At 40.5% G+C, this 20,906-nt stretch overlaps 1 protein-coding gene across 2 annotated transcripts in view; it reads right to left on the bottom strand.

Annotated features, from left to right (window-relative positions):
- The window catches only part of myo1d (myosin ID), a 108,516-nt gene that overhangs the window by 42,089 nt on the left and 45,521 nt on the right, over positions 1-20,906 (bottom strand). For both annotated transcript variants that reach the window (XM_022742487.1, XM_022742488.1), the window contains 4 exons: positions 19,773-19,905; positions 19,095-19,261; positions 11,210-11,417; positions 704-927 (listed from right to left, as the gene is read on the bottom strand). In XM_022742487.1, the coding sequence (XP_022598208.1) occupies positions 704-927; positions 11,210-11,417; positions 19,095-19,261; positions 19,773-19,905 (732 nt within the window). The remainder of the gene's footprint in view (positions 1-703; positions 928-11,209; positions 11,418-19,094; positions 19,262-19,772; positions 19,906-20,906) is intronic.

The following is a 20,906-nucleotide window of genomic DNA, read 5'->3' as shown; positions in this document are numbered from 1 at the left end:
AGGGTAAACACATCCAGACACACACAAAGAAAGAACTAAGAGTGGAGGGAAAACGTCTTTCTCCATCAGAGATACTACACAACAGTTGGTCCAGTGGGGTTGGTACAGCAGGACTACAGTAGACACCAGCTGTGCTGTGCTTATTGGCCTTTCACTCACACATCCTGACAGCCAACATCATTAACTAGGAAGGCTATTTTCTAACTGTGCCCAGTTTCAAATAGAAAAAAACAACAAACAAACAGACGTTGGGATGAAAGGCTGTGATGAGGCTTTGATGGAGGAAGAAAAATCAATGCCCAGTGTGAGCCCAAGGCAGAAGGAAACGTGTGTAAGCTGCTTCAAATGGACTCATCTGGATATAAAATAACACATGAGCCCATGTGTTGCCTCCTGTGCCCGGGGTCACATCCACTTTTAGTTCAGCCAGAATAGGAAAGGTAATTTAGAAACATTTTAGTTTAAAAAGATTATTCCGTTGTCTCTATTTTGAACAACATAATAGGAAATGCATGATACATAAGACTTCTCTATAATTGATAGATAGATTGATACTTTATTTATCCCCTGGGGGAAATTCATTATATTATTATATAATATAATATAATATAATATATTATATATCATTATATTATTCAGAGACACAGCACAGACGTTAATGATAAAGCACTGATACTGAGAATGTGTTATCTTGTCTGAGTACCTGTTGTAGATGCTCCTGAGTGCCTCTTCAAACTTGCGCAGGACTTTGGGGGGTGTCGGCCACTTCACGTGTCTGCCGTAGTCCTTCATGGACCTCACATTTTTGAAGCGACGGTTGACCTCACGGATGTAGGACTTGACCTTGTAGCGGCGGTAGGCCTGAAGGATGACGAGGGCGGCTCGCATCCGTCGGTAACGCATTCTGGCAATGGTGCCCCTCCACACCTGCAGAACACAAGATGACTTTTACACACTTTGTACTTTTCCATCATATAGAAATATTTTTACATCAAAATGCTCCTCTTTGTGTAAAATAATTTTTACATAATATAGTTTTTATGACTAATCTTGAACACAGGAGCGAGTTCTTAGCTTTTCGTCCAATTTCCAAAGAATTTGGATGACGTCGAACTTATTCATTTCATGTGAACCCTCCTACCTTCAGACAAAAACATGGGTGAGGGAGGAGACTAGTCGTCTACAGCACCACATTGTTTTGTATTTGTGAAGCAACATTTACTTTCTTGTAATCTGATCAAATTGGAGCAGTTTAATTTAAGTGTCTCTCATAACAATACCCACATACTCTACTTCACTTAAACATAGCGGTACTCTTGAGGGACTCACAAGGGAGACTTTAAAAAGAAATGGGCAAAATCTTACATTTCCCATGATGCAATTTAGGACATCTGTTTGTTAGACTCCTCGCCTTGTAAATGCCTTTAAAACTCTACATTTCTAACTTGAAACACAAGTTAAAAATTAAAAGTCTCCAAGCACAAGATGTTGATCACAACATTATGTCATCATCATTTATATAAATAAAAGTTGGATAAGAAAAAGATGTGAAAAATCTACCCGAACTCAACGTGCATCATTTAATAAAACAAAACAAACATACAAAAACACACAAAAAGCAGCCAAGAACCGTCACAATAAGACTAAAATAGACTAAATAATAATTAGATCTGATCCAAAATAGATTGAAACCAACACTAGCAACAGCCATGACGCTCCACCAGTAACTGAGCATCGATACATTCAATTTTTCCTGAAACTTCATAGTTGCCTTCATAGTACTCTTTGCCTATGAGGGGACTCATGAAGACCTCCATTCATAAACTGACGTTTCTGTGTAAAACTCACTCACTGTGGAGTGGCCCTTTAAGCAGATGAGGAACTTCACTAATGCAGGAGGGATTAAGGGACATTTAAAACTGCTGTATCTAGATCTGATTTATTTAGTAGAATATCCACCACTCCCCAGGCTATTTTTAGGCTTTTATGCACTGTTGGTAAAAATCTGACCGTAAAGAGGAACAACCCATTAAAGTCTGAATCATGAGGAAGAGTATAGCTATGGTATAAATACAGCAGAATATTGCTGCAGTAGCTCATATATTAAGGTGTATATCAGGGTGTTAGGCAGCCATTTTTATTTCAATTCACAATCGTTTTCTCATTTATCTTTATTAGAATTCACTTTACATATTTACTTGTTACACATGAGTGCTTGTTATGTTTGCACAGTGAGGATTCTGACAAAATAGGGTCTAAAATAAGAACCCCTGAGCCTGTAACCAAACATAGGCTGAATGGCTATCCGACCCTTTGAAACATGAATAATAGATGTAAGTGGGACCCTGGGGAACCATAACTCTTCACCCACCCTCACTAAAATCACCACCATATGCTCCCCTTTTACTGTATACTCCCTCTTACACACTCAGACACACACCCTCTCAATTATTTACACATTTATTTGACTGCACTGTACCTAAATAATGGTAAATAATCAGTATCAGAGTGCGTGCAGTGATACAACAGTCCCAACAGTCACAAATTAAAAAGCACTAGTAAAGTCCTGCACACTGCACTTGAGGCTCGCTCCTGGATATCGTCGCACCGTAATGCACAGTAATCATGGAGATCATGAATATTTAATCTCTCAAAGTGTGGGGGAGGCCGACGGCAAAGAAAAGGATTTCTTACATTTGCATATTAAAACTGTGGAGGAGGTGGTTTTCACCTGATGAGACTGGCGGTGTAGTAATTGGCAGAAAAGAGGATAAGTCATGCTCCAGTGGAATATGGAAGGTTAATTCACATCCCACACACACACACACAAAACGAACCCAGACCAGCTGCAAATATATGTGTTTATGTTTTTTACTTTCTAATGTAAAATGTCACTTTTTAACTGAAGGAATGTGACGTGGACCTTCCTCTACTGGAGAGCCATGACTGAATGATCTAGTTCAAAGCACGGACTTATCCATAGTATTACTGCTGAACTGAAGAAGAAGCTGAATCACACTCAGAGATCAATGAAAGAGGGCCAGCCAGCCATCTAATCACCAGGCCGGTCCGGTCACGCTGTCTTTCTCAGAAAAGGGAGGTTTAATTTCGATTTTTAAAACCCCGACGTTTATGTAATCGCGTGTTATGTCCAGTAAGCTGAGATCAGCCCTATCAGCCCAAAAAAAGGAGAGAAATCTGTCCCCAGGATATCAACTGACATAGGCTAAAAGCTACTGGCCTGGTTTCTGTGCATCAAATCTCTCATTCATAGCCTTTTAGTTCAATATAATGCCTAACTTTCACCAGACCAAAGAGTCTGCAAAGCTTGTGAAAACCATTTAAACATGTTAAATGTAAAGATCTTGAAAAGCTGACACGCCATGTTAAATCACCTGTTGCGTTTTGTCGCGCTTTACCAATAACAATCCATCCATTCACAGACTAAAATAGCTTCTAATGCTGTAGTGTGGTGCCTCTCTGCCAAAAATGGCAGTTGACGACCTTGTCCTCCGTTTCCTCCACACTGCGCTGTCTCTAATACATTATGGATGAGAGTGAGAAAAAGAAGAGCAGCTACATATTCATCGCTAATCGACCCCTGTGATGACTCTCCCACATGCTCAGGGTGACGGCGGTGGGAGGAATGAATGGGTTTCACCTACTGGTCCGACTGCAGCAGATTTAGTTGTCACTGTGAACAAGGTTAAGTTACTTTTATTTAAATTCAGACTGTACTCACAGTGTTATGGTAAATTATGCATAGTTTTGAGAGCAGGAATTGGATCAAACATTATTGTAAAAATAGCCCTAGAGTAAATGCCAGAGTGTGAGCGCATTTTCCAAAGTTGGAATTTAAGCCTTAAAAAGTAAAAATTATGTAAAATTATGTAGGTATTACAGGTATACACTAATATATATTTGAGTGGATTTGTTTACTTTACAGTCTGTGCTCTGTGGGTCCCTCTTTGAAAATGAATTAAAGCTCATTAGGGTACTTGTTGGTTTTCCATGATTCCACTGTGGATCAAGTTCAACATTTTGGACCCATGAAGACCTCTAATATACAGTCATGGAGGGAGGAGCCATATGTCACGATTTATCATTTTCATGATCAAATTATTTGCTTTTCTTTTAAGGATTCTCATTCTTGCATTAAAAAAAAAACAAGACAGTTGTGAATGTTGAATAAAAAAAATGTTTCTGGTGTGAACTCTGCAAACAAGCACACAGCAGCAGCAGAGAAGACTTTTCATTGGCCCAGATTGTGATCTAACGTGAAACTAACATCTAACATTTGAGTAGCATTTTTAGTATTGCTACTCAAAACAATACTTAGTATCAGTGGTATCAGTACTTCAGTTGTTGATCTGCTTACTCCTACCCGACATGTCTGAAGAGGTGCATTTCACTTAGCTACCGCAGCTGTTTTGCAGAGGTTCCACTTTTTCTCCATTAGTGCACAATAATAAATCCAGCTTTACATGACATATAATCAAAATAATAAGTGCTTGTTGTATCTGGCTTGAATCTGAATAATTCTCCCCAGGCTAAAAGCCACAAAAGTTTAGACAAATCCAGAAAATCCCTTGTGTTCACAAAGGCAATTTTCTGCTTTGTTTGGTACTTCGAAAATTTCTTTCTTAATTAGACCATTTACTTCCTTAAAAACTAATTTCTGTTTATTTTTCTTTAAGCTTCTGAAGGCATTTCCTTTTCGCTTATGGGATTTGGATTGGTTATAGGCCTCCCTTTCCATTTCTTTTCTCCAATTCTCCCACTCATTTGTGTCTGTGGATTTTCACATTTATTGTTTCTCTATTTTCAAAGGTTGTTTTTCTGAATTACTGATGTGGTAATTGTATCAGGTGATAGAAATATGGCTGCTGTACCTTTGTTGTTAGGGAATTAAATCTTTTCTTTCACAGAGATCTTATCTGTGAAAACCTCCTCACACATAGTCACAGACACACACACAACGCACACACACACACACACACACACACACAAACAACACACAGCAGACAACACACAAGCCAGACCACACTGTGTCACCCCATATGCGCTCATAGGATACACTAAGAATGAAAGCAAAAAAGCGGCCAAATCTGTTAAGATGGTGCCTGCCTAACATCCACATGGTGCACGGGCCTATGCCAGATCAACAACTGTGTTTATCTAAGCTACAAATCACTGATTACGTTGTATATGAAGGGGGGGGGGGGTAGACCATAAAGCAACAATGAATCAGCAGCGAACAGCAGACATAAACTGTCTCCTCTGTCTTTGGAGCCTCATTAAGGTGTGTGACAGGTGGAAAGTGGCGAGAGGTTAGAATTATGACGGGGCCATCCAGCCTTCCACACAGCCACAAACACACACAATAAACACATTTTCTTGCTTCTCAAACAGCAACGCAGTCTGGCTGCGTTGACGGTGGTCGAGCTGATGAAGATGACACTCGGGGGATTGTGGATAAATCACGCCAATAACAAGGCCCCTGACGGTCTGCCCCCCTTACTCTTCTGGCCAATAAAGCCATCTGATCATCCTTTTAGAGACTGTACCATCATGGAGTCTGCCCTCACCACGCTCCGGGGCCCTGGATTTACGAGCTCATCAAAGCCAGATTGGGGATCTTTCGTTGCAACAAAGCAGGACAGATTGCTGGGGTTTTATTCGAGGGGGCTGGCTGCTTTGAAATGCATACTGGGTAAAAAAAAAAGCATTCACAAATCACACGTGCCAGGGCAACTGGTGAGAGCCGGAGGGTTTCAGTTGAGATACGGAGCACAGGAGCCATTACTTACTACTGAATGTCTTTAATCTAAAAGTAGTGGGACTGTAGGTCTGATAAAAAGCCATTAACTGAGCTGCAGTGTTGGCAATGTAAAAGATCCAAAAACCACGACCAAATTCTGACATGGAAAGACAGATAGGCCGTCCTGCACCATTGCCACAGTTGACTGCAATCCACTGCTGAACGCCTGAGTTTCCACGTCCTCTGGGGATATTGAGCTGGTTTTCCAGTGACATGCTCGATATACACAGCGGGCGGGGGTGGGGGGAGGAGGAGGAGGTGGAACCAAGAGTGTGTGACACAATTTAGTGAGGCTGCAACGTGCTCCGACCACAGGCTGTCACAGGGAGACATTGGGCTGAAGCTCTGACCATCGGTCATTATCATAAATCAATAAAGTGCTCGGGTGAGTGGCACGCACCCTCCAGTAACATCAACATCACCGTGCTGATGCTGATGCTACATTCCTTCACTCATGACTCCGTATGTTGTGTCATTTAAAATTTTTTGCTCGGGGCTAATGCACGCTAATGACGTGAAACAAACTGTTCAAACTGATCTTGAACCGAACGGTCTCAGTGGAAGGGACAGGAGAGAAGATTAAACTGAATGGCTCTGGATCGCCCATCCATCAATTACATGGGACCTGGCAAAATAGATTGGAAGAATATTGCCAATGGTCAGCAGTGTGGGCTTAAAATAACACACATTAGTCAAACATGTCTCAAGGACACACAATAAAATCAACTCGATGTGAAGGAGTGAATCATGAATACAGCATACTACCATCCACAAAAAAACAGTGTATATACATGTATGTTTCTCTAAATATCCGCACAGCTGGTTTATAGATTATCTTTAGTGCTATGCAGGTACAATTATGTGATTTTGTCAATGTTTTCAATGTGTATCCTCCTTTACCTAATTACTTACAGTATATCTACAGTAAGAACTGACAAGAGCTGAAACAGTCGATCTTATGGTGTCCTGTGGAGTTTTCTTTTTATACAACAAAAATGATGTTTGGAGTTTCTTAAAATCCAAGCTCCTAAAATGTAAATATATGTTGGATTTCTTCAATTTATAAATTACAAAACTGAATATCTGAATATATAATAGCTGAATATTTGTGTTTTGGACTGTTGGTCAGTGTTAATTGATAACCAGGGATGTTTCAATTACATCGTCAGCAGGATCCTGAACCCAAAAGCCACCAGGATGCTCCCCTTTCTATTGCCACTGTTATTTTAAAAAATAAAATGCTGTTGGAATAAAAGACGTTTTTTGTTGTGAGGATGTGGAGACGGACAAGGAGAGGCAAAATCTGAAAAAAAAAAAATCTGTTATGTTTGGCTGTGAGCCAAATGTAAGTTGCCATGGAGAAAGTCCCATGGTTACGGTCTTTTAGAGAATTCATACTCTCCAAAGGTATTGTGTTACTGTGGGTTATTTTTAGGCTACAGCACTGGACGAAAGCACAAAGTCTGTCCATTTTATAGCCTTGAAAAAAAATCAATAACATGCTGTAAAATCAGGAAAATAAGTACTAAATACAAAAAATACGGAGAGTTTGCAAATTAAGCTTTTATTTCTATCATATAAGAACAGTCAGGTCCTACACTACACTATAATCTGAAGTCAGGATCAATGGTAACACGATATAACAAAAGAAAAAGGGAAGAAATATGAGTTTCCTCATCACAACCTTCTCTTTCTTCAAAATCCAGCAGTATGATTGTTACGAAAAAAAAAAAATTAAACCACCCTCCTTTGATCTGCGGCACCATTCTCCCTCATACACTGAAGTTTTTGTGGAGGCGATAGCTCTGGATGATAACTACAACACTTTGCAGGTTCAGGCAGGATCAGAAGATTAGAGATCATGTTTCTGCTGAGGTCTGGCAGCAGACAGATCAGTTCTGGACAGCTGAGCAGAGGAGGAGCAATGCTAGCCCTGCGCTAAGTAGTAGCCTGCTATTCACAGGAGAGCTGTGCTGAGCTATTCAGAGATCACTCCCTTTTCATGTAAGTCAGTTTCTCCCAAAACAAGACTTTAGTTATTACTGAACAATTTATTACCTCAAGACATAAGTCACCCGCCAGGAAACAATACAAAATAATAAAATGTGGCTCTTTATCCTTTATAGACATATTCATTTAGCTCCTGCCCAATCAAGCCCCCCGTGGCTGTGCTGTGAAAGCTTACTACCCGACATATCACTCGCCACGTCTGATAAACCTACTGCTACATGGAGACTATGTAAAGCTTAGGAAAGCAATTAAGGCTGCGGCTCAAAATACACAGGGGGGAGTCTCTCTTCTCGTCATTGTTGCTCCTCTGACAAGCGGCGACAGTTACTGTGATGTGGATGGCTGAGCTTGAATTTATGAAATATTCATTTTAACACAGAGGGAAGGTGTGTGGGGGGTGGTCTATGTATAATTTATAACATCTGTATTTATGTTGGACTATGTGCTTTTTTTGGGCTATACCTCCAGTTTCCATTTTCTTAAAGTGGTGATGATTGAAGTGGTCTGTCTGAGGTGGAAATTTCAGTGTTGTTGATGCACGGTTGCACACAGGAAGACGTATGGCAATCACTGGTAATGCACCCAGACCTAATTGTGATAAATTTGAGGCCGGGTGGATTGAGTGGATGTGGCACAACGAGACCAGAGAGATGAGGTGAGTGTGAGGACGTGGAGAAATGATTGAAGGATGGAGAGAGAACGGCAGGATTAAATGGAGCTGCGTAGGAGCCCCTCCTCCAGTCCACATCCCTTTTCCCCAGCTACACCCCCTCCTCAAAGGAGGATAGGTTATGGTAATTTTAAAGGGGTAAAATAAGGGCACAGCCACAAAAAAAAAACACAATGTTCTCCCAATTTGGACAAGCAGTGGCACCGTGAGGCACCACTCACCCCGTCCTTAGTTCACAGATTGTGTTTTTTTAGTCGTTTGATGGGGCAAACTAAGTGGTATTATTATAAATCCATGAGGCAGACGGAGGGACAAGGAGTGTGTCTGTACACTGACAGTCCTGGCACCGTGGTCCCGACTGGCATAAGGCAGTGTGGTGTGCCAGGTGCTGATAAGGGGATTGCTTGGCACAGCAGATCAGACTCAGGCTGGGATGTTTGTTCGAGTAACAGCAGGATAGATACAGGAGTCAATTCTGCTGCTACACCACTATTTGATTTTGTGTGTCCGTGAGCGCATGTAGCGTGCACGTGCCTATGTGTGAGAAGCGCATACTGCATTACCTGGACTTAACACTGACAGAGGGCAAGATTAAATATGTCTGCTCCGACACCTGCGCCGGGGCTGTTATGTTTGTTTTGGTGGAAAAGCTGCTGCACCTCTGGGCTTCCCCTTCATTATCAAAGCCTGCTTATCCTGGGAGATACCAGATAGGATTCTCCTGAGGGAAAGGTGGAAGGAACACCCGTCTGGCGTGTCTGTGGGAAGAGCCCGCAAAGGGTCATGCAGATCAATACAAAGGTCAACCAATCAATCAGCTACAGAAGTCAATTTGGCTGGAAAAAAACCCTTTCATGTCCGAGGGCTTGGAGATACCCCTTGAGAAGGACATGAAACGTGGTGTGGAGGAATCTGCCCACATGACTCTAATGTAGTAACAGTTTGGGGAAAACGTATATGTGTTGATCACATGGCTCCCAGGTGTAGGATCTAGGGCTTTCATGTGCCCTGAAGATGTGCACACTCTCTCTACACAAACGCACCAACACAGTGTTGACAGACTGACATTGTTGCTGCCTCGAAGCATCCCGGCGATTTGCATAGCGTGTCCTTAATTTGACAGCCAGCGAGAGCGGCACACAGCGTTTTATAAACCGATCTCTCCATCTGTCAAAGTCATAAAGTTTTGCTCTGCACGTTGCTCCCGACACATGTCAGCGAATGCAACATAATTGCACCAAGATACTGGCATCCTCGCTTGAAGGTGTCATCCAATGTGTGATGGGCTTACCAACGGCTGAATACAGAGGCAGACACACAGTGATCAATGTTCAGTGGCCCATTTAAAACATGTCCAGCTGAAGGAAAAACTGATATACTGGTCACCGGGCAACAAGATAAATACAACTTCCAGTATGATAAAAATGCTTCATATTAGGGCTGAATTAATTATTGTTATTTTCTTTTATCTTGTTGATTCTTGTTTTGATTAACTGTTTAGTCTGTAAAATAAAAACTTCAATAATAAAAAAACATAATCAATTTACAATGACAACAAAGTGAAAACACAGAAGAAAATCCCCATATCAATAATCCTTTATCCTTTATAGGATACAGGAAAGCTGTAAAATGGTTGCATACCCAACTGAACCATGCAATGAAGTGAATAGTAAGTGGTGGAGCGAATTAACCATAGTGTTTGCTCCTCTTGGGATGTTTCTTGTCATGTTGAAGTGTCTTTGAACAAGACACTGAACCCCAAAATGTTCCTTATGTGTATATGTAAGAAAAGAATGGAAGCCAAACTCTACATCCATATGGGCCGCATTGGGTTATCTAGGCAGGGCTAACTCACTAGTTAAATTACAATGTAATGCATTAAAAAACAATACCCAGCTATTTATTCCTATTCCTATTTTCACAGCCCACAGACAACAGAGAGGAACAAAGGGTTAAATCAGCGTTAATGACCAACCGAAAACTAATTTGGCCTAATGATGATTTAAGGACAAATCTGCAATTGTTTTTTAGATAAAAGCATCTATGCTCCTGCCCAAATCCCTGAAATATCTCAAGTTATAAATCTGAGATCCACTCATCCCGTCTCATAACTTTTACAAGAGCTGTGTGGGTGAAAACTCAGACAGAGAATGAGAAGAGGCAGAGACCGTCTCCCAGAGAGACAATGAATAACGCTAATAATACAAGATTATAGCAGCTACAAAAATACCCCAGTGCTTGTGTAACTTGTATGAAAATTTGAATAGTCAGAGTTTTTCTAGTCTCTGAGGTTATTCAGATGCAGAACAAGGGCTGGTGAATTGCAATGAGAACACGACTGGGGCCATGACACCACAACACCCTCATGATCTTGTTTCATGGCCCTAATCAGATAATAGTTGTTGATGACTGGCAATCAGTGGTATTCACAATGACAGATGTTTGTGAATAGAGACTCTTTCATAATCACCAACTACTTAAAAAAAAGGATATTTGCCAATTCGGATCTAGATTGGATCTAGATTCAAGGCAAAATCAGGGAAATGTAATTAATTACTGACAACAGGGGCTTTCTCAGCAGATGTGCCATTTCAAAAATTATTAATTTGCTATTGGATCAGAGCAAAACTGCATCAGTAATTTACAATTTGAAGCCAGAACATCGGTACCTGAGATCTTAAGACACCCTGAGGAAGTCGGACTCTCACCTTCTGGAGGAAGAGGACGATTCTTTGGACCATTTCGACTCTCTGCTCCTCCAGGCTGAAGAGGGTGCGCGGTGTGCGAATGAAGACCTTGGTTTTGCCGTAAGCCACGTCATGGTCAAATCCACAGCCCTGCATGAGCCTCTTCACTGCATCTTTGTCCGATGGCAAGTCATGGTTTGGCCACGTAAACTCAGAGATCATCTTGTACCTGAAGGAAGGACAAAGTGGTCGTATGAGAAAATGCAAAAGTGTAAAGCTAAACAAAATGTAAAATGGTCAATTAAAATCTAGATTAATGCAGGAAGGAGCATCAAGTAGGATCTGGATATCTGAACTGTATATACAGAAACAGCAACTTCCTTCACACAGCAAAATTGTTAAACAGCCTCTCAATATATTTTGAATCAACCTCGTCGTTATATGAATGACTATCGGCCAAACATATAAGTTTTTTTCATCCATGCTAGCAGTGTTGTTGTTAGATGGCTTGGCAATTTCTATACGGAGAATCGCGTTCCTGCCAGGATGAATTCTATTACCTTTGGTGAGCCTTAATTTGCTACACCCATCATAAGGTCAAAATTTCTATTTTGGTTTAAATACCTGCAGTCTGATGTAATGTCGTTCCCCTCAGCCTCAGTTAATCTTTGTGATAATTAGTGTATTTTAGCATGCTAATTAAAGATGCTTAACTGAGATGGTGAACAGGAAACATTGTATCTGCTAAACGTCAACATGTTAGTATTGTGAATTTTAGAATTGTAGTATTCTGACCTGATTCTGACGTTAGCATTTCGCTCAGCCAAGTACAGCCTCACACAGCTGCTAACATGGCTGTAGACTATTCGTCTCCTTTTTACTCAAGTTTTATTGGTTTTCATTATTAGTTCAATACAAAATGAAGTGAGGAAGAAATCATATAACTCTTGATTCAGACTCATTTCTTAGATTTATTGTAACTGAATCATTTGTGTGTGTCCTGCGTGCTTGTTTAAAACTCATTTCTTTGGTCGGGGAAAAACATGCATCTCTTTCTTCAGGCCATATTATATCCAAAGAAGGAAAAAAAGTGGAGCTCGGAATACTGTATAGTGCTGTATAAATCTTAATAAGTAAGTGTGGGACTCAGCCCCTGGCATGGTGCCATGGAAATTATATCATTTAGTACATGGACAAAGGAATTAATTATTACAACCCAGCGCAGGGGGTAAGTGGTCAAATCGCACTCTTGAAGTCTTTCCAGTGCTATAGTAAGGAACCTTAAAGGCAAGTTTTAAAGGCCTTAATTTCTTTTCTCAACCATCAACTTTATGGCTTTTTAAAGGCCTTTGAAGCCTCTTGGAAGAATCATAGAACCGAGACTAAATTCAATCATAAACTGATGAATTTAAACTTTATGTTCAGCTTGATGGATGGTCACCAGAGTCGAGTTTGTCCTGACAGCTCAGGCTGCTGTCGCACTAAAACTCCCTCCAGTGCTGATCTGCAAGTCAACAAATATAAGGCTCTTGAGATTTGAGTGGGTTGTTTTGAGACTGAGAAACACACCACTGGAGGGGGAAAGGATATCGCTGATAGAGAATAATGCATTTTCAAACAGCAGACAGTTTAATGACCATGAATTGCATTTATATATATATATATTGTTTTTTGTTTATTGTTTACATGTGTATATTTATATATTTATTAGTGTGTATAAAATAAGGCTGCAACTAACTATGCTTTTTCTCATTGATAAATCTGCCGATTATTCAAGAAAAGTTGATTGGAGGGCAACTGGAACTTGGTTGTAGATACTACCTCTGATCCAAGAGGCTTCTTTAGTTCTGTTCTTTTCTCATTTATTTATTCTATAAAACATCAGAAAACATGGAAAATGCTCAACATAATATACTTGAGGGCTAGGTGTCGTTATTAAATGCCCATTAAAGAGTCCAAAACTCAAAAACATTCAATATATTATAATGTGAAACCATGAAAAACAGGGAATTTTCACAAGAAGCTCTATCTATTAAATGTTTGGCATTTTTTCTTGATGAATGGCTTAAACAATTAATTGCTTTTTGAAATAGTTGGTGACTAATAATCTATTAATTGACTAATCACTGCAGCTGTAGTTTTAAGAACCTTTTTCACTATAGAGAAACTACTTTCACTTATCAACTTGAATGATAATGGAGATTATAAGGTGATTCCGAGACAGCAGTGACTCTCTCTGTCCTCCAAAGATCCCAGTGTTCATCGACAGACGGCATCCTGTATCATTTCACAGCCGACCAACTGGCAACGCTGTGATGTAATGCTGAGTCCAAAGACATCAGTGAGGGGGACTGGAGTGACAGAGTTGGATGACTTGTTATGCAAAAGACTCATTACCTAATCCTCCATCCACTGCGATGGTTTCTAAGGGCAGTGGGCAAATGTGACAGCTGGGGAACAAGGGCAAGGCTACAACAAGTGTTTGTGTACTATTTGGGAGTGTTTAGAGCGATGAAAGTGTGTGTATGTGTGTTCTGATGTTTCCGTGTCAATATTATTTTGCTCTTTGGGTCAAACTGTGAAGAGATATTTGGTGACTTAGAGGCTTGTAGCAAAAAATACCCTAAATCAGAGCCAGCCTGTCAGGCTTAGGATCTAATCTGTTACACAATGAGAATAACACGTGTGCTAGTGCTGTATGTGAGTGAAGCTTTCTGGGTCTTTTCAGATGTGACAAACTTGAAGTAGCGACATCACTGCTGCTGCATCGCTCCCACTCGTTCTCCCAAGGAAACATGAGGTGACTTCAGGATGCAGTTCTGTCCACTGCTATTCTCTGAAGTCCAGCTATGATGTGACTGACATCAGCCTCGACTCTCTTATGTCTCTTTAAATAACTGTATTTTCTTTGACTTGCCTCTTTGTAGGGTTAGGGTTATGAAAAGTGTTGATGCTATATTTATCCTTTGTTTTTCATGCATGTGAAGAAGCACCATGTCCATGAAATGTGCTATACAAATAACCTGTGTATTAAAGTTTATACATTACAAGATACTTCTATGATTTGTGTAGTTGTTTATAGTTGTTATTGATTTTATTCCTGGCTGAATTATATGTAAATATAAAGCACAGTGAGCTGGAGAAGAGTCTGAAACTCACCATGTGTGCTTCCTGAAAGTTAGAAGTCTTTAATAACAGAATTTAAGGGAACCTTATCAAAATGTTTATTGAAATTATGTGTTTATGTAAATGAACAAATATTGGCTGATATTATCAGTATTTGTCTAGAAAAATTGAGTACTGAGTACTCTGCTTGCACGCTAATTAATGCTAATTGGCATGTAAACAGACTTGTATTGTCAGGTGTTTGAGCATCTGCAATGAATAAAACATGAGTTATTAACTCAGGTCATCGACTGGTAGTTGTTTGTTACATTACCACATTACAACAGCGCAGTTTTCCAGCATATTAAAATGTTTTACATCAACATCTCACTCCAGTAATTACAAACCAATCTGAGTGTTTTAATGCTGCTTTTAATCAAGGTCAGAGGACAAAACTATTATGCTTGTAGGAAACTAGCAAAACTACTGTGGATACAATTTGATGGTACAGGGGTTATACTGTAATGGCTGCTGGAGATGCAACTGATTAGCTGCAAGATTAGATTAGATGAAAACTGATTAGAGCTACACAACACACATCCACACCCCACAGTTAGGGCTTGTCATGTAGGATCCTTGACAGCTGACTGACTGACTGACGCCCAGCTTCAGGGAGGAGGTGTTATTCAGTCACTTCTACCAAGACCTTAAAGCCAGTCCAACCTTCAAATCACAACCCTGCTTCAGCAGCGCTCAGTCTACAGCAACACCTTTATCCCTTTATTTTTCTTTATTCTTTCCCCTATCGCTTTAACTATTCCTTCAAGGGCCTTTCTGCCCAGGCTAAGCAGTGAAATACTGTACACATGGACAACAGGAAGTAGGCAGGACCCATACAACTTTACTACTCTACAGATACGACACAAAACAGCAATTACTTCATTTAAAAAATGTTTTTTTTTTTAATCTCAATTCAAGAGGAAAAAAAGAGAAGAGAAGATCCCCCGTCCACTGAACAGTCACAGTTCATCTGGAGCATCTGAAGAGCCTGGCCAGCCAGCCTCTCCTCCTCTTGGGCGTCTTGTCCATCATCTCCTTCACTCGGCTCTCCAGGTCGTCCAACTTTGAGGCCATGTCGGCCTCCCATTCTCGCTCCACCTGCTGGCTCTCCGTGAGGGACTCCTGGAGCCTCTCCATTTCCTTCTGCAGAGAAGCCATCACCTCTTGCCACTGCTCCAGGTTAATCCTCACCTTCTCCTCAAGTGACTTACGGACTGCTGTGACTTCTGCATTCACCTTTTTTAACTGCTCTATCTGAGTATCATGGGAAGCCGCCTGCTGTAGGTCTTTCTCCAGCTGCCCAACTTTGGATTGTGCCTCCACCAGAGCCACGTTCTTTTTTTGAAGCTCAGCCCTCAGCTCCAGGGTCACTGTGTTATTCTTCAGTCTCAGGACCTCTGCAACTCTGAGTCGTTCTTTGAGCTGTGCGATTTCAGACTGAAGAACTTCTTTCTTCAGTACGTCAGAAGCCCGGACCTTCTCAAGCTGATCTCCGGCGGCCTCCTGAGAGTTGTCAGCCCCGGTCTGGAGTGCGGTCCTGCTCTGCTCCGCAGGCTGGGTTGCCTTTGTGCCCTGACTTGAAGCACAAACACTGGTCACATTTGTGGCAGTGCTGGCGTCTTGTGGCCTCTGCTCAGTCGTGTCCGTTTTGATATCAAGACTGACCACTTCATTTTTAGATTTGAGCAGGTGATGACGTGCCTCTTCCAGCTTGATCTTTAGCTCTGTGTTGGTCTTACATGCAGCTGCTAATTTACACTTAGCCTGGTGCTGCTTGTGTTGGGAATGCAGACGCTGATCTTTAAGGCGAGCATTTTCTCTCATGACCTTCTGTAATTTGTCCTCCTGGACAATGCTGTTGCTCGTTGTGGCCAAAGGTTCCTGCATTTGCTGGCCCTGCAAATTTCTTCCCTTTCCCCTTCTTCCCTTTTTTGTTTTTTGTCGTTTCCTGTTTCGCCGTGTATTCATCATTGCGCTGAAATACTGACTGAAGAGACAGAAGTGTGCACCACTTGTAGAGGCTCAATATTCCATCTGAGAACTGTTGTCTTTGTTGTTGTTTTATTTTTTTTGTAATTCCCTTTTTATTGCTTTTCAAAAAAAATGGAACAAAGACATAAATAGAAGAGGTAACTATAACAACATAACAATAATAAGAACAATAAAACTATGAACACCAAAACAAAGAAAAACATGTATAAATAAATAAATAACCACCATTACTGCAGCATAAGAGGTAAATATAATTATCACTGCTATATCAAAATGACAGTAACAATTAGTACTGGCCAGGGCCAGTGTAGCTAAGCACATGTTTGTTTATTTTTAAATAAAATCAGAGTTGCACAGTAAATTAAAAAAGGATCATGTTTTTTCGTATATATTAAATTATCTATATGAAGATCGACTCTTTCAGATAAGAATACAAAAGAGTTGGCTTTGACACATGTTTGTGCCTCATGTATAATCATTGCGTTTCTATATTTTCTATATTTTAGGCTTCAGAATTCTTGATTACATTATATTATATCACATACATACACATACATGTGATCAATGCCAAATATTCCTATGTAAAAATAAAGTTTTGGAGGTTCATTTAAGTTGAAGAAGCAGGGAGGTTGTGACATTTACATATGAGGAAGTAAAAATACTTTAAATTTAAAACTGTATGTTACCTGCTCAGTACTCAGTACAGTAAAGACACATGAGGAAGGGGAGCTCCATTATTTACCATACTGACCTTTCATTGTAAACCTACACAGCACAGTTTGTCTGTATTGTTTATTCAAACCAACAGCAACAACTCTATTCATCTATTGAGAAACTTTTGTCACAACAAGCTGAACCACAATTCAAATAAATGAATAAATGATATTAAAAAGAATATTGTACTTTATAAATTGCAAATGCATGCAAAATTATGTACATAAAATAATCACATTAATGTTTAATGCAAATAACTGTGTTCCACTATTATGTATTACATTAGAGAAACAGCTCCTCATATTAGTAAAAACCCCATGTTGTTATAATTTGCTTGGATTCATTAATTTGGAAAACAAAATGTCCTAAAATTATATCACTGTGATTAATAAATTGTGTCTCTTTTCATGTACATGTTTGCAATACTTCACTGTCTGTAGGTCTGTGGTTGAATCTGTGTGTTGTCAGCAATTATGTAGAATGACAAGGCCATTTATTTGCTGCATTGGTTATTAAAGCCGTCTGCCATCTAGCAACAGAAAGAATGGGAAGAGGCCTCGGCCACTAAATTGTGGAGCAGAGGTAAATCCTCTATTTCAAGCAGAAAATACGAACCTGAAGTGGCTCAGCATGAGTGGAGCGAGATATGGAAGGAAGGAAGGAAGGAAGGAAGGAAGGAATGAAGGAAGGAGGATAGCAGGGGAACAGGAAATGAGAGTGAGAGAAGAGGAATGAGAAAGGGGGAGAAGAAGTTTCTAGACAGCGAGGAAGAGGAAAATGAAGAAAAAGTTTTATATAATGCATTTAAAGGAATTAATAGCTGGGGGGGGGGGTACGAAGAGGCAACAGAGAGAAAAACACTGACATATGGGAGGGAGAAAGGAAAAGGAGGATGGTGTAGAAAGAGGAAAGAGGGAAGAGTAAAAGGAAGTGGAGGAAATGGTTGACGTGGTGAGGGGACAGAGATGAAGATTTGAAGGTGGCGTATTGAAAGGATGAAGAAGAAAGAGGGAAGGGAGGGTTGAGGTGGAAAGAAGAAAACAGATAGGAAAATTAAAGCTGAAGAAAAGAAGAGGCCTGAAGAGCAGCAAGAGAGGGATGAAAACAAATTGAATGGTCTAGAGAGAGAGGTGCAGGAAATAAGAGTAATCGACAGCCGAGTGAAAATGCTTGATGTTTATTAAGTCTTGGATAAATGGGATATTGCAGCATCAGGTTGGACAATAAAGCTTAACATAAAAAATAAAGAGACGGTTTCTCTAAAGGATTAACAGCACTCTGAAGTCATTTACGATCACTCCCTGAAGACTTCATTATTCCAATTAATGGGCCCCTCCGCTACTTGAACTGACCGTCAAAATTAGTGGCAAGGAACCTTTAAGTGAAATGGATGAACTGCCGCAGCTTCACCGGCTAATTGGTAGCCACAATAAAGACATTCAGCCGAAGAAGAAGACGAAAAATGAGGCTGTAAGAAAAATGGCAGCACCGACTACCGTCTAATCTGAGATGCACTACGGGTATTTCTTACTATCCTGACTTGGGATAGGACGTGTTGGCGTGTGTCACCATATCTATGGGTGGCACTGAAACGATTTCTTTGGGGTAAACATCCGGATCTGTCTGGGCTTTAAATTTTTTCATGTAATTAGAGCTGAACTAATTTATCTATTTGGCAACTATTTTGTTAATGTATGAATCACTGTAGATCTGATTTTAACTTCTCAAATGCGAGGCTTTGCTGATTTTCGCTGTCATACTGTATATCAAAGTAAAATTAACATCCTTGGGTTTTGGACTGATGTACCAGATACAGAGAATCTGAATATCTTGTTTATTAGACAGTTACAGTGGAGCGAGACAGGAAATGCAGGGAGAGAGTAGGAGAATGACATGCAGCAAATCATGCAGTCAAACCGGAGTCAAACCCGACTTGCTGCTCAGAGCATCTGAGCCCATGTGATATGCGCCCTAACCGTTCGGCTACCACGCCGCCCCATAACGGCGTTTACTTTGAAAAATAAACAGTGGGTACCTCTGTAGGAAGCGAGGGTACGTCTGTCTGTAGGCGAAGCCGGCGCGGCGCACTCTGACGTTCTCCAGCAGCCCGAGGTACTCCACCTGATGGCGGCAGCGCTCCAGCTCGAACAGGAGAGGCGACTTGACATCATTGGGCTTGATGCAGCGAACATAATAGGGCTCCTACAGAGGGCGACAGTGAGTTAACTACTATGAACCTCTATTTAATCTACACTCAACCAGTAAGACTGACCATTCATATAGTCTCATTAATCAACTGTAAAATGGAGGATTTGTGTCTTTTCTTCCAGTTCTACACTGATTATATTTGGATTTTACACTGTTGTTTGTCCAAAACAAGCAATCTGAAGAGACTTTGGATTCTGGGAAACTGCAATATGCATTTTTTTTTACCATTTTCTGGCATTTTATCAACGGAACAATAACTTGATTCATTGAGAAAATACAGTGGCTATCACAGTGTCCCTGGGTTTGGTCTATTTCAATATAAGTCCTCTTCTTGCTCTGCCTTCTCTGATAAAGCCTTTGTATTATTTCAATCCACACAAGCTGTGCAACCTTGGATTTCACGCTAATTAATACCATTTGTGGTCACAATTCTTCCTTTTCACTTTCATAATTCCTTCTGTCAAATTATTATTATTTTTTTTTTTTATCAGTCCTGGCTCCTCACCTTGCAGGCCAGGTTCTCCACCAGTGAGATCATGGAGTTTTTGAAGAGTGTCGCAGCTGTCAGCGGCCGTTTGGTGACCTCCGTGATGCTCAGTTTGCCCTCGGGCCACATCGCCTTCAGTACTGGGTTAGAGCTGGTCAGACACAAGGAAAACATGAAAAGCAGATGTGTATTAGTAGAGGCTAAAATTACAATAACAAAATAACACACAGTTTAATATAATGGCCCTAACAACCAAGTGTAGAGGTGTACCAAAAGGTAACCAAGTGTAGAGGTTTAAGACCAAATTAAATCACACTGTCATTTATTATATGAATGCGCTTGACCTCCAGATGATATAAGACTTGCCCCAGCCATGATGACCTTTAAATCCAGGATAGAAACTCAACTTTAATGAAAAGAAGAGGAAATGTGTTTTAACATGAAAACAAAACAAAAAAAAAAAAAAAGAAATGTGTTCTGTTATTCAATTTGAATGATTCCTGCCTTGAAGCATTTGTATTTCAATGTAAACTCTGGATGCATCATCAACCCAGAAAAGGTGTTTCCATTAGTTCATTCCCAGCAGGCACCGGACGTCAATGTAACGTCAGAAAGACGTTGGACTCTAATGACTCTAACGCTGGACAGATGTTACATTTTGGCCGGAAATGAAAATCAGGTTGACGTCAAAACCCAAAGTTGGCATTGGTCACGACTAGAGCGTTGGTATTTCATATGTCAAGATGATGTTGGCGTGAGACATTTGGAATAGGTTGGATCAACAACACAACTTAAAACCAACAAACATCAGCTGTCTGTCTGTTATTCTACCTCTAATGAACGTTGTTGTTAGACGTTGTACTGACAATGAATTTTGGTCACCGGACGCCACGACCTATGTTCAACCAAATATCAACATCTGACAATGTTGGTGGCCGGCTGCGTGCCTGCGTGTGGACTAAAGAGTATCATAAAACTCAGGTCATGAGACACTTGAGGAATTACTAGACCCCATATTTATATTCTGCAGATGACAAACACCAGAGAACTGAAGTGGAGGAGGAGGAGGACAAGAGCAAACTGAGAGGAGATTAGTTGTACTCGTCCGGTGCTGTTCTTTCCAGAGGAGTGTCATGTAATCAGAATGCTGCA

The sequence above is a fragment of the Seriola dumerili genome, unplaced genomic scaffold (assembly GCF_002260705.1).
Source record: "Seriola dumerili isolate Sdu_G_001 unplaced genomic scaffold, Sdu_1.0 BDQW01000068.1, whole genome shotgun sequence".
Classification (NCBI taxonomy): domain Eukaryota; kingdom Metazoa; phylum Chordata; class Actinopteri; order Carangiformes; family Carangidae; genus Seriola; species Seriola dumerili.
Note: the sequence above shows the minus strand (reverse complement) of the source record. Positions and strands in the feature narration are given on the sequence as shown.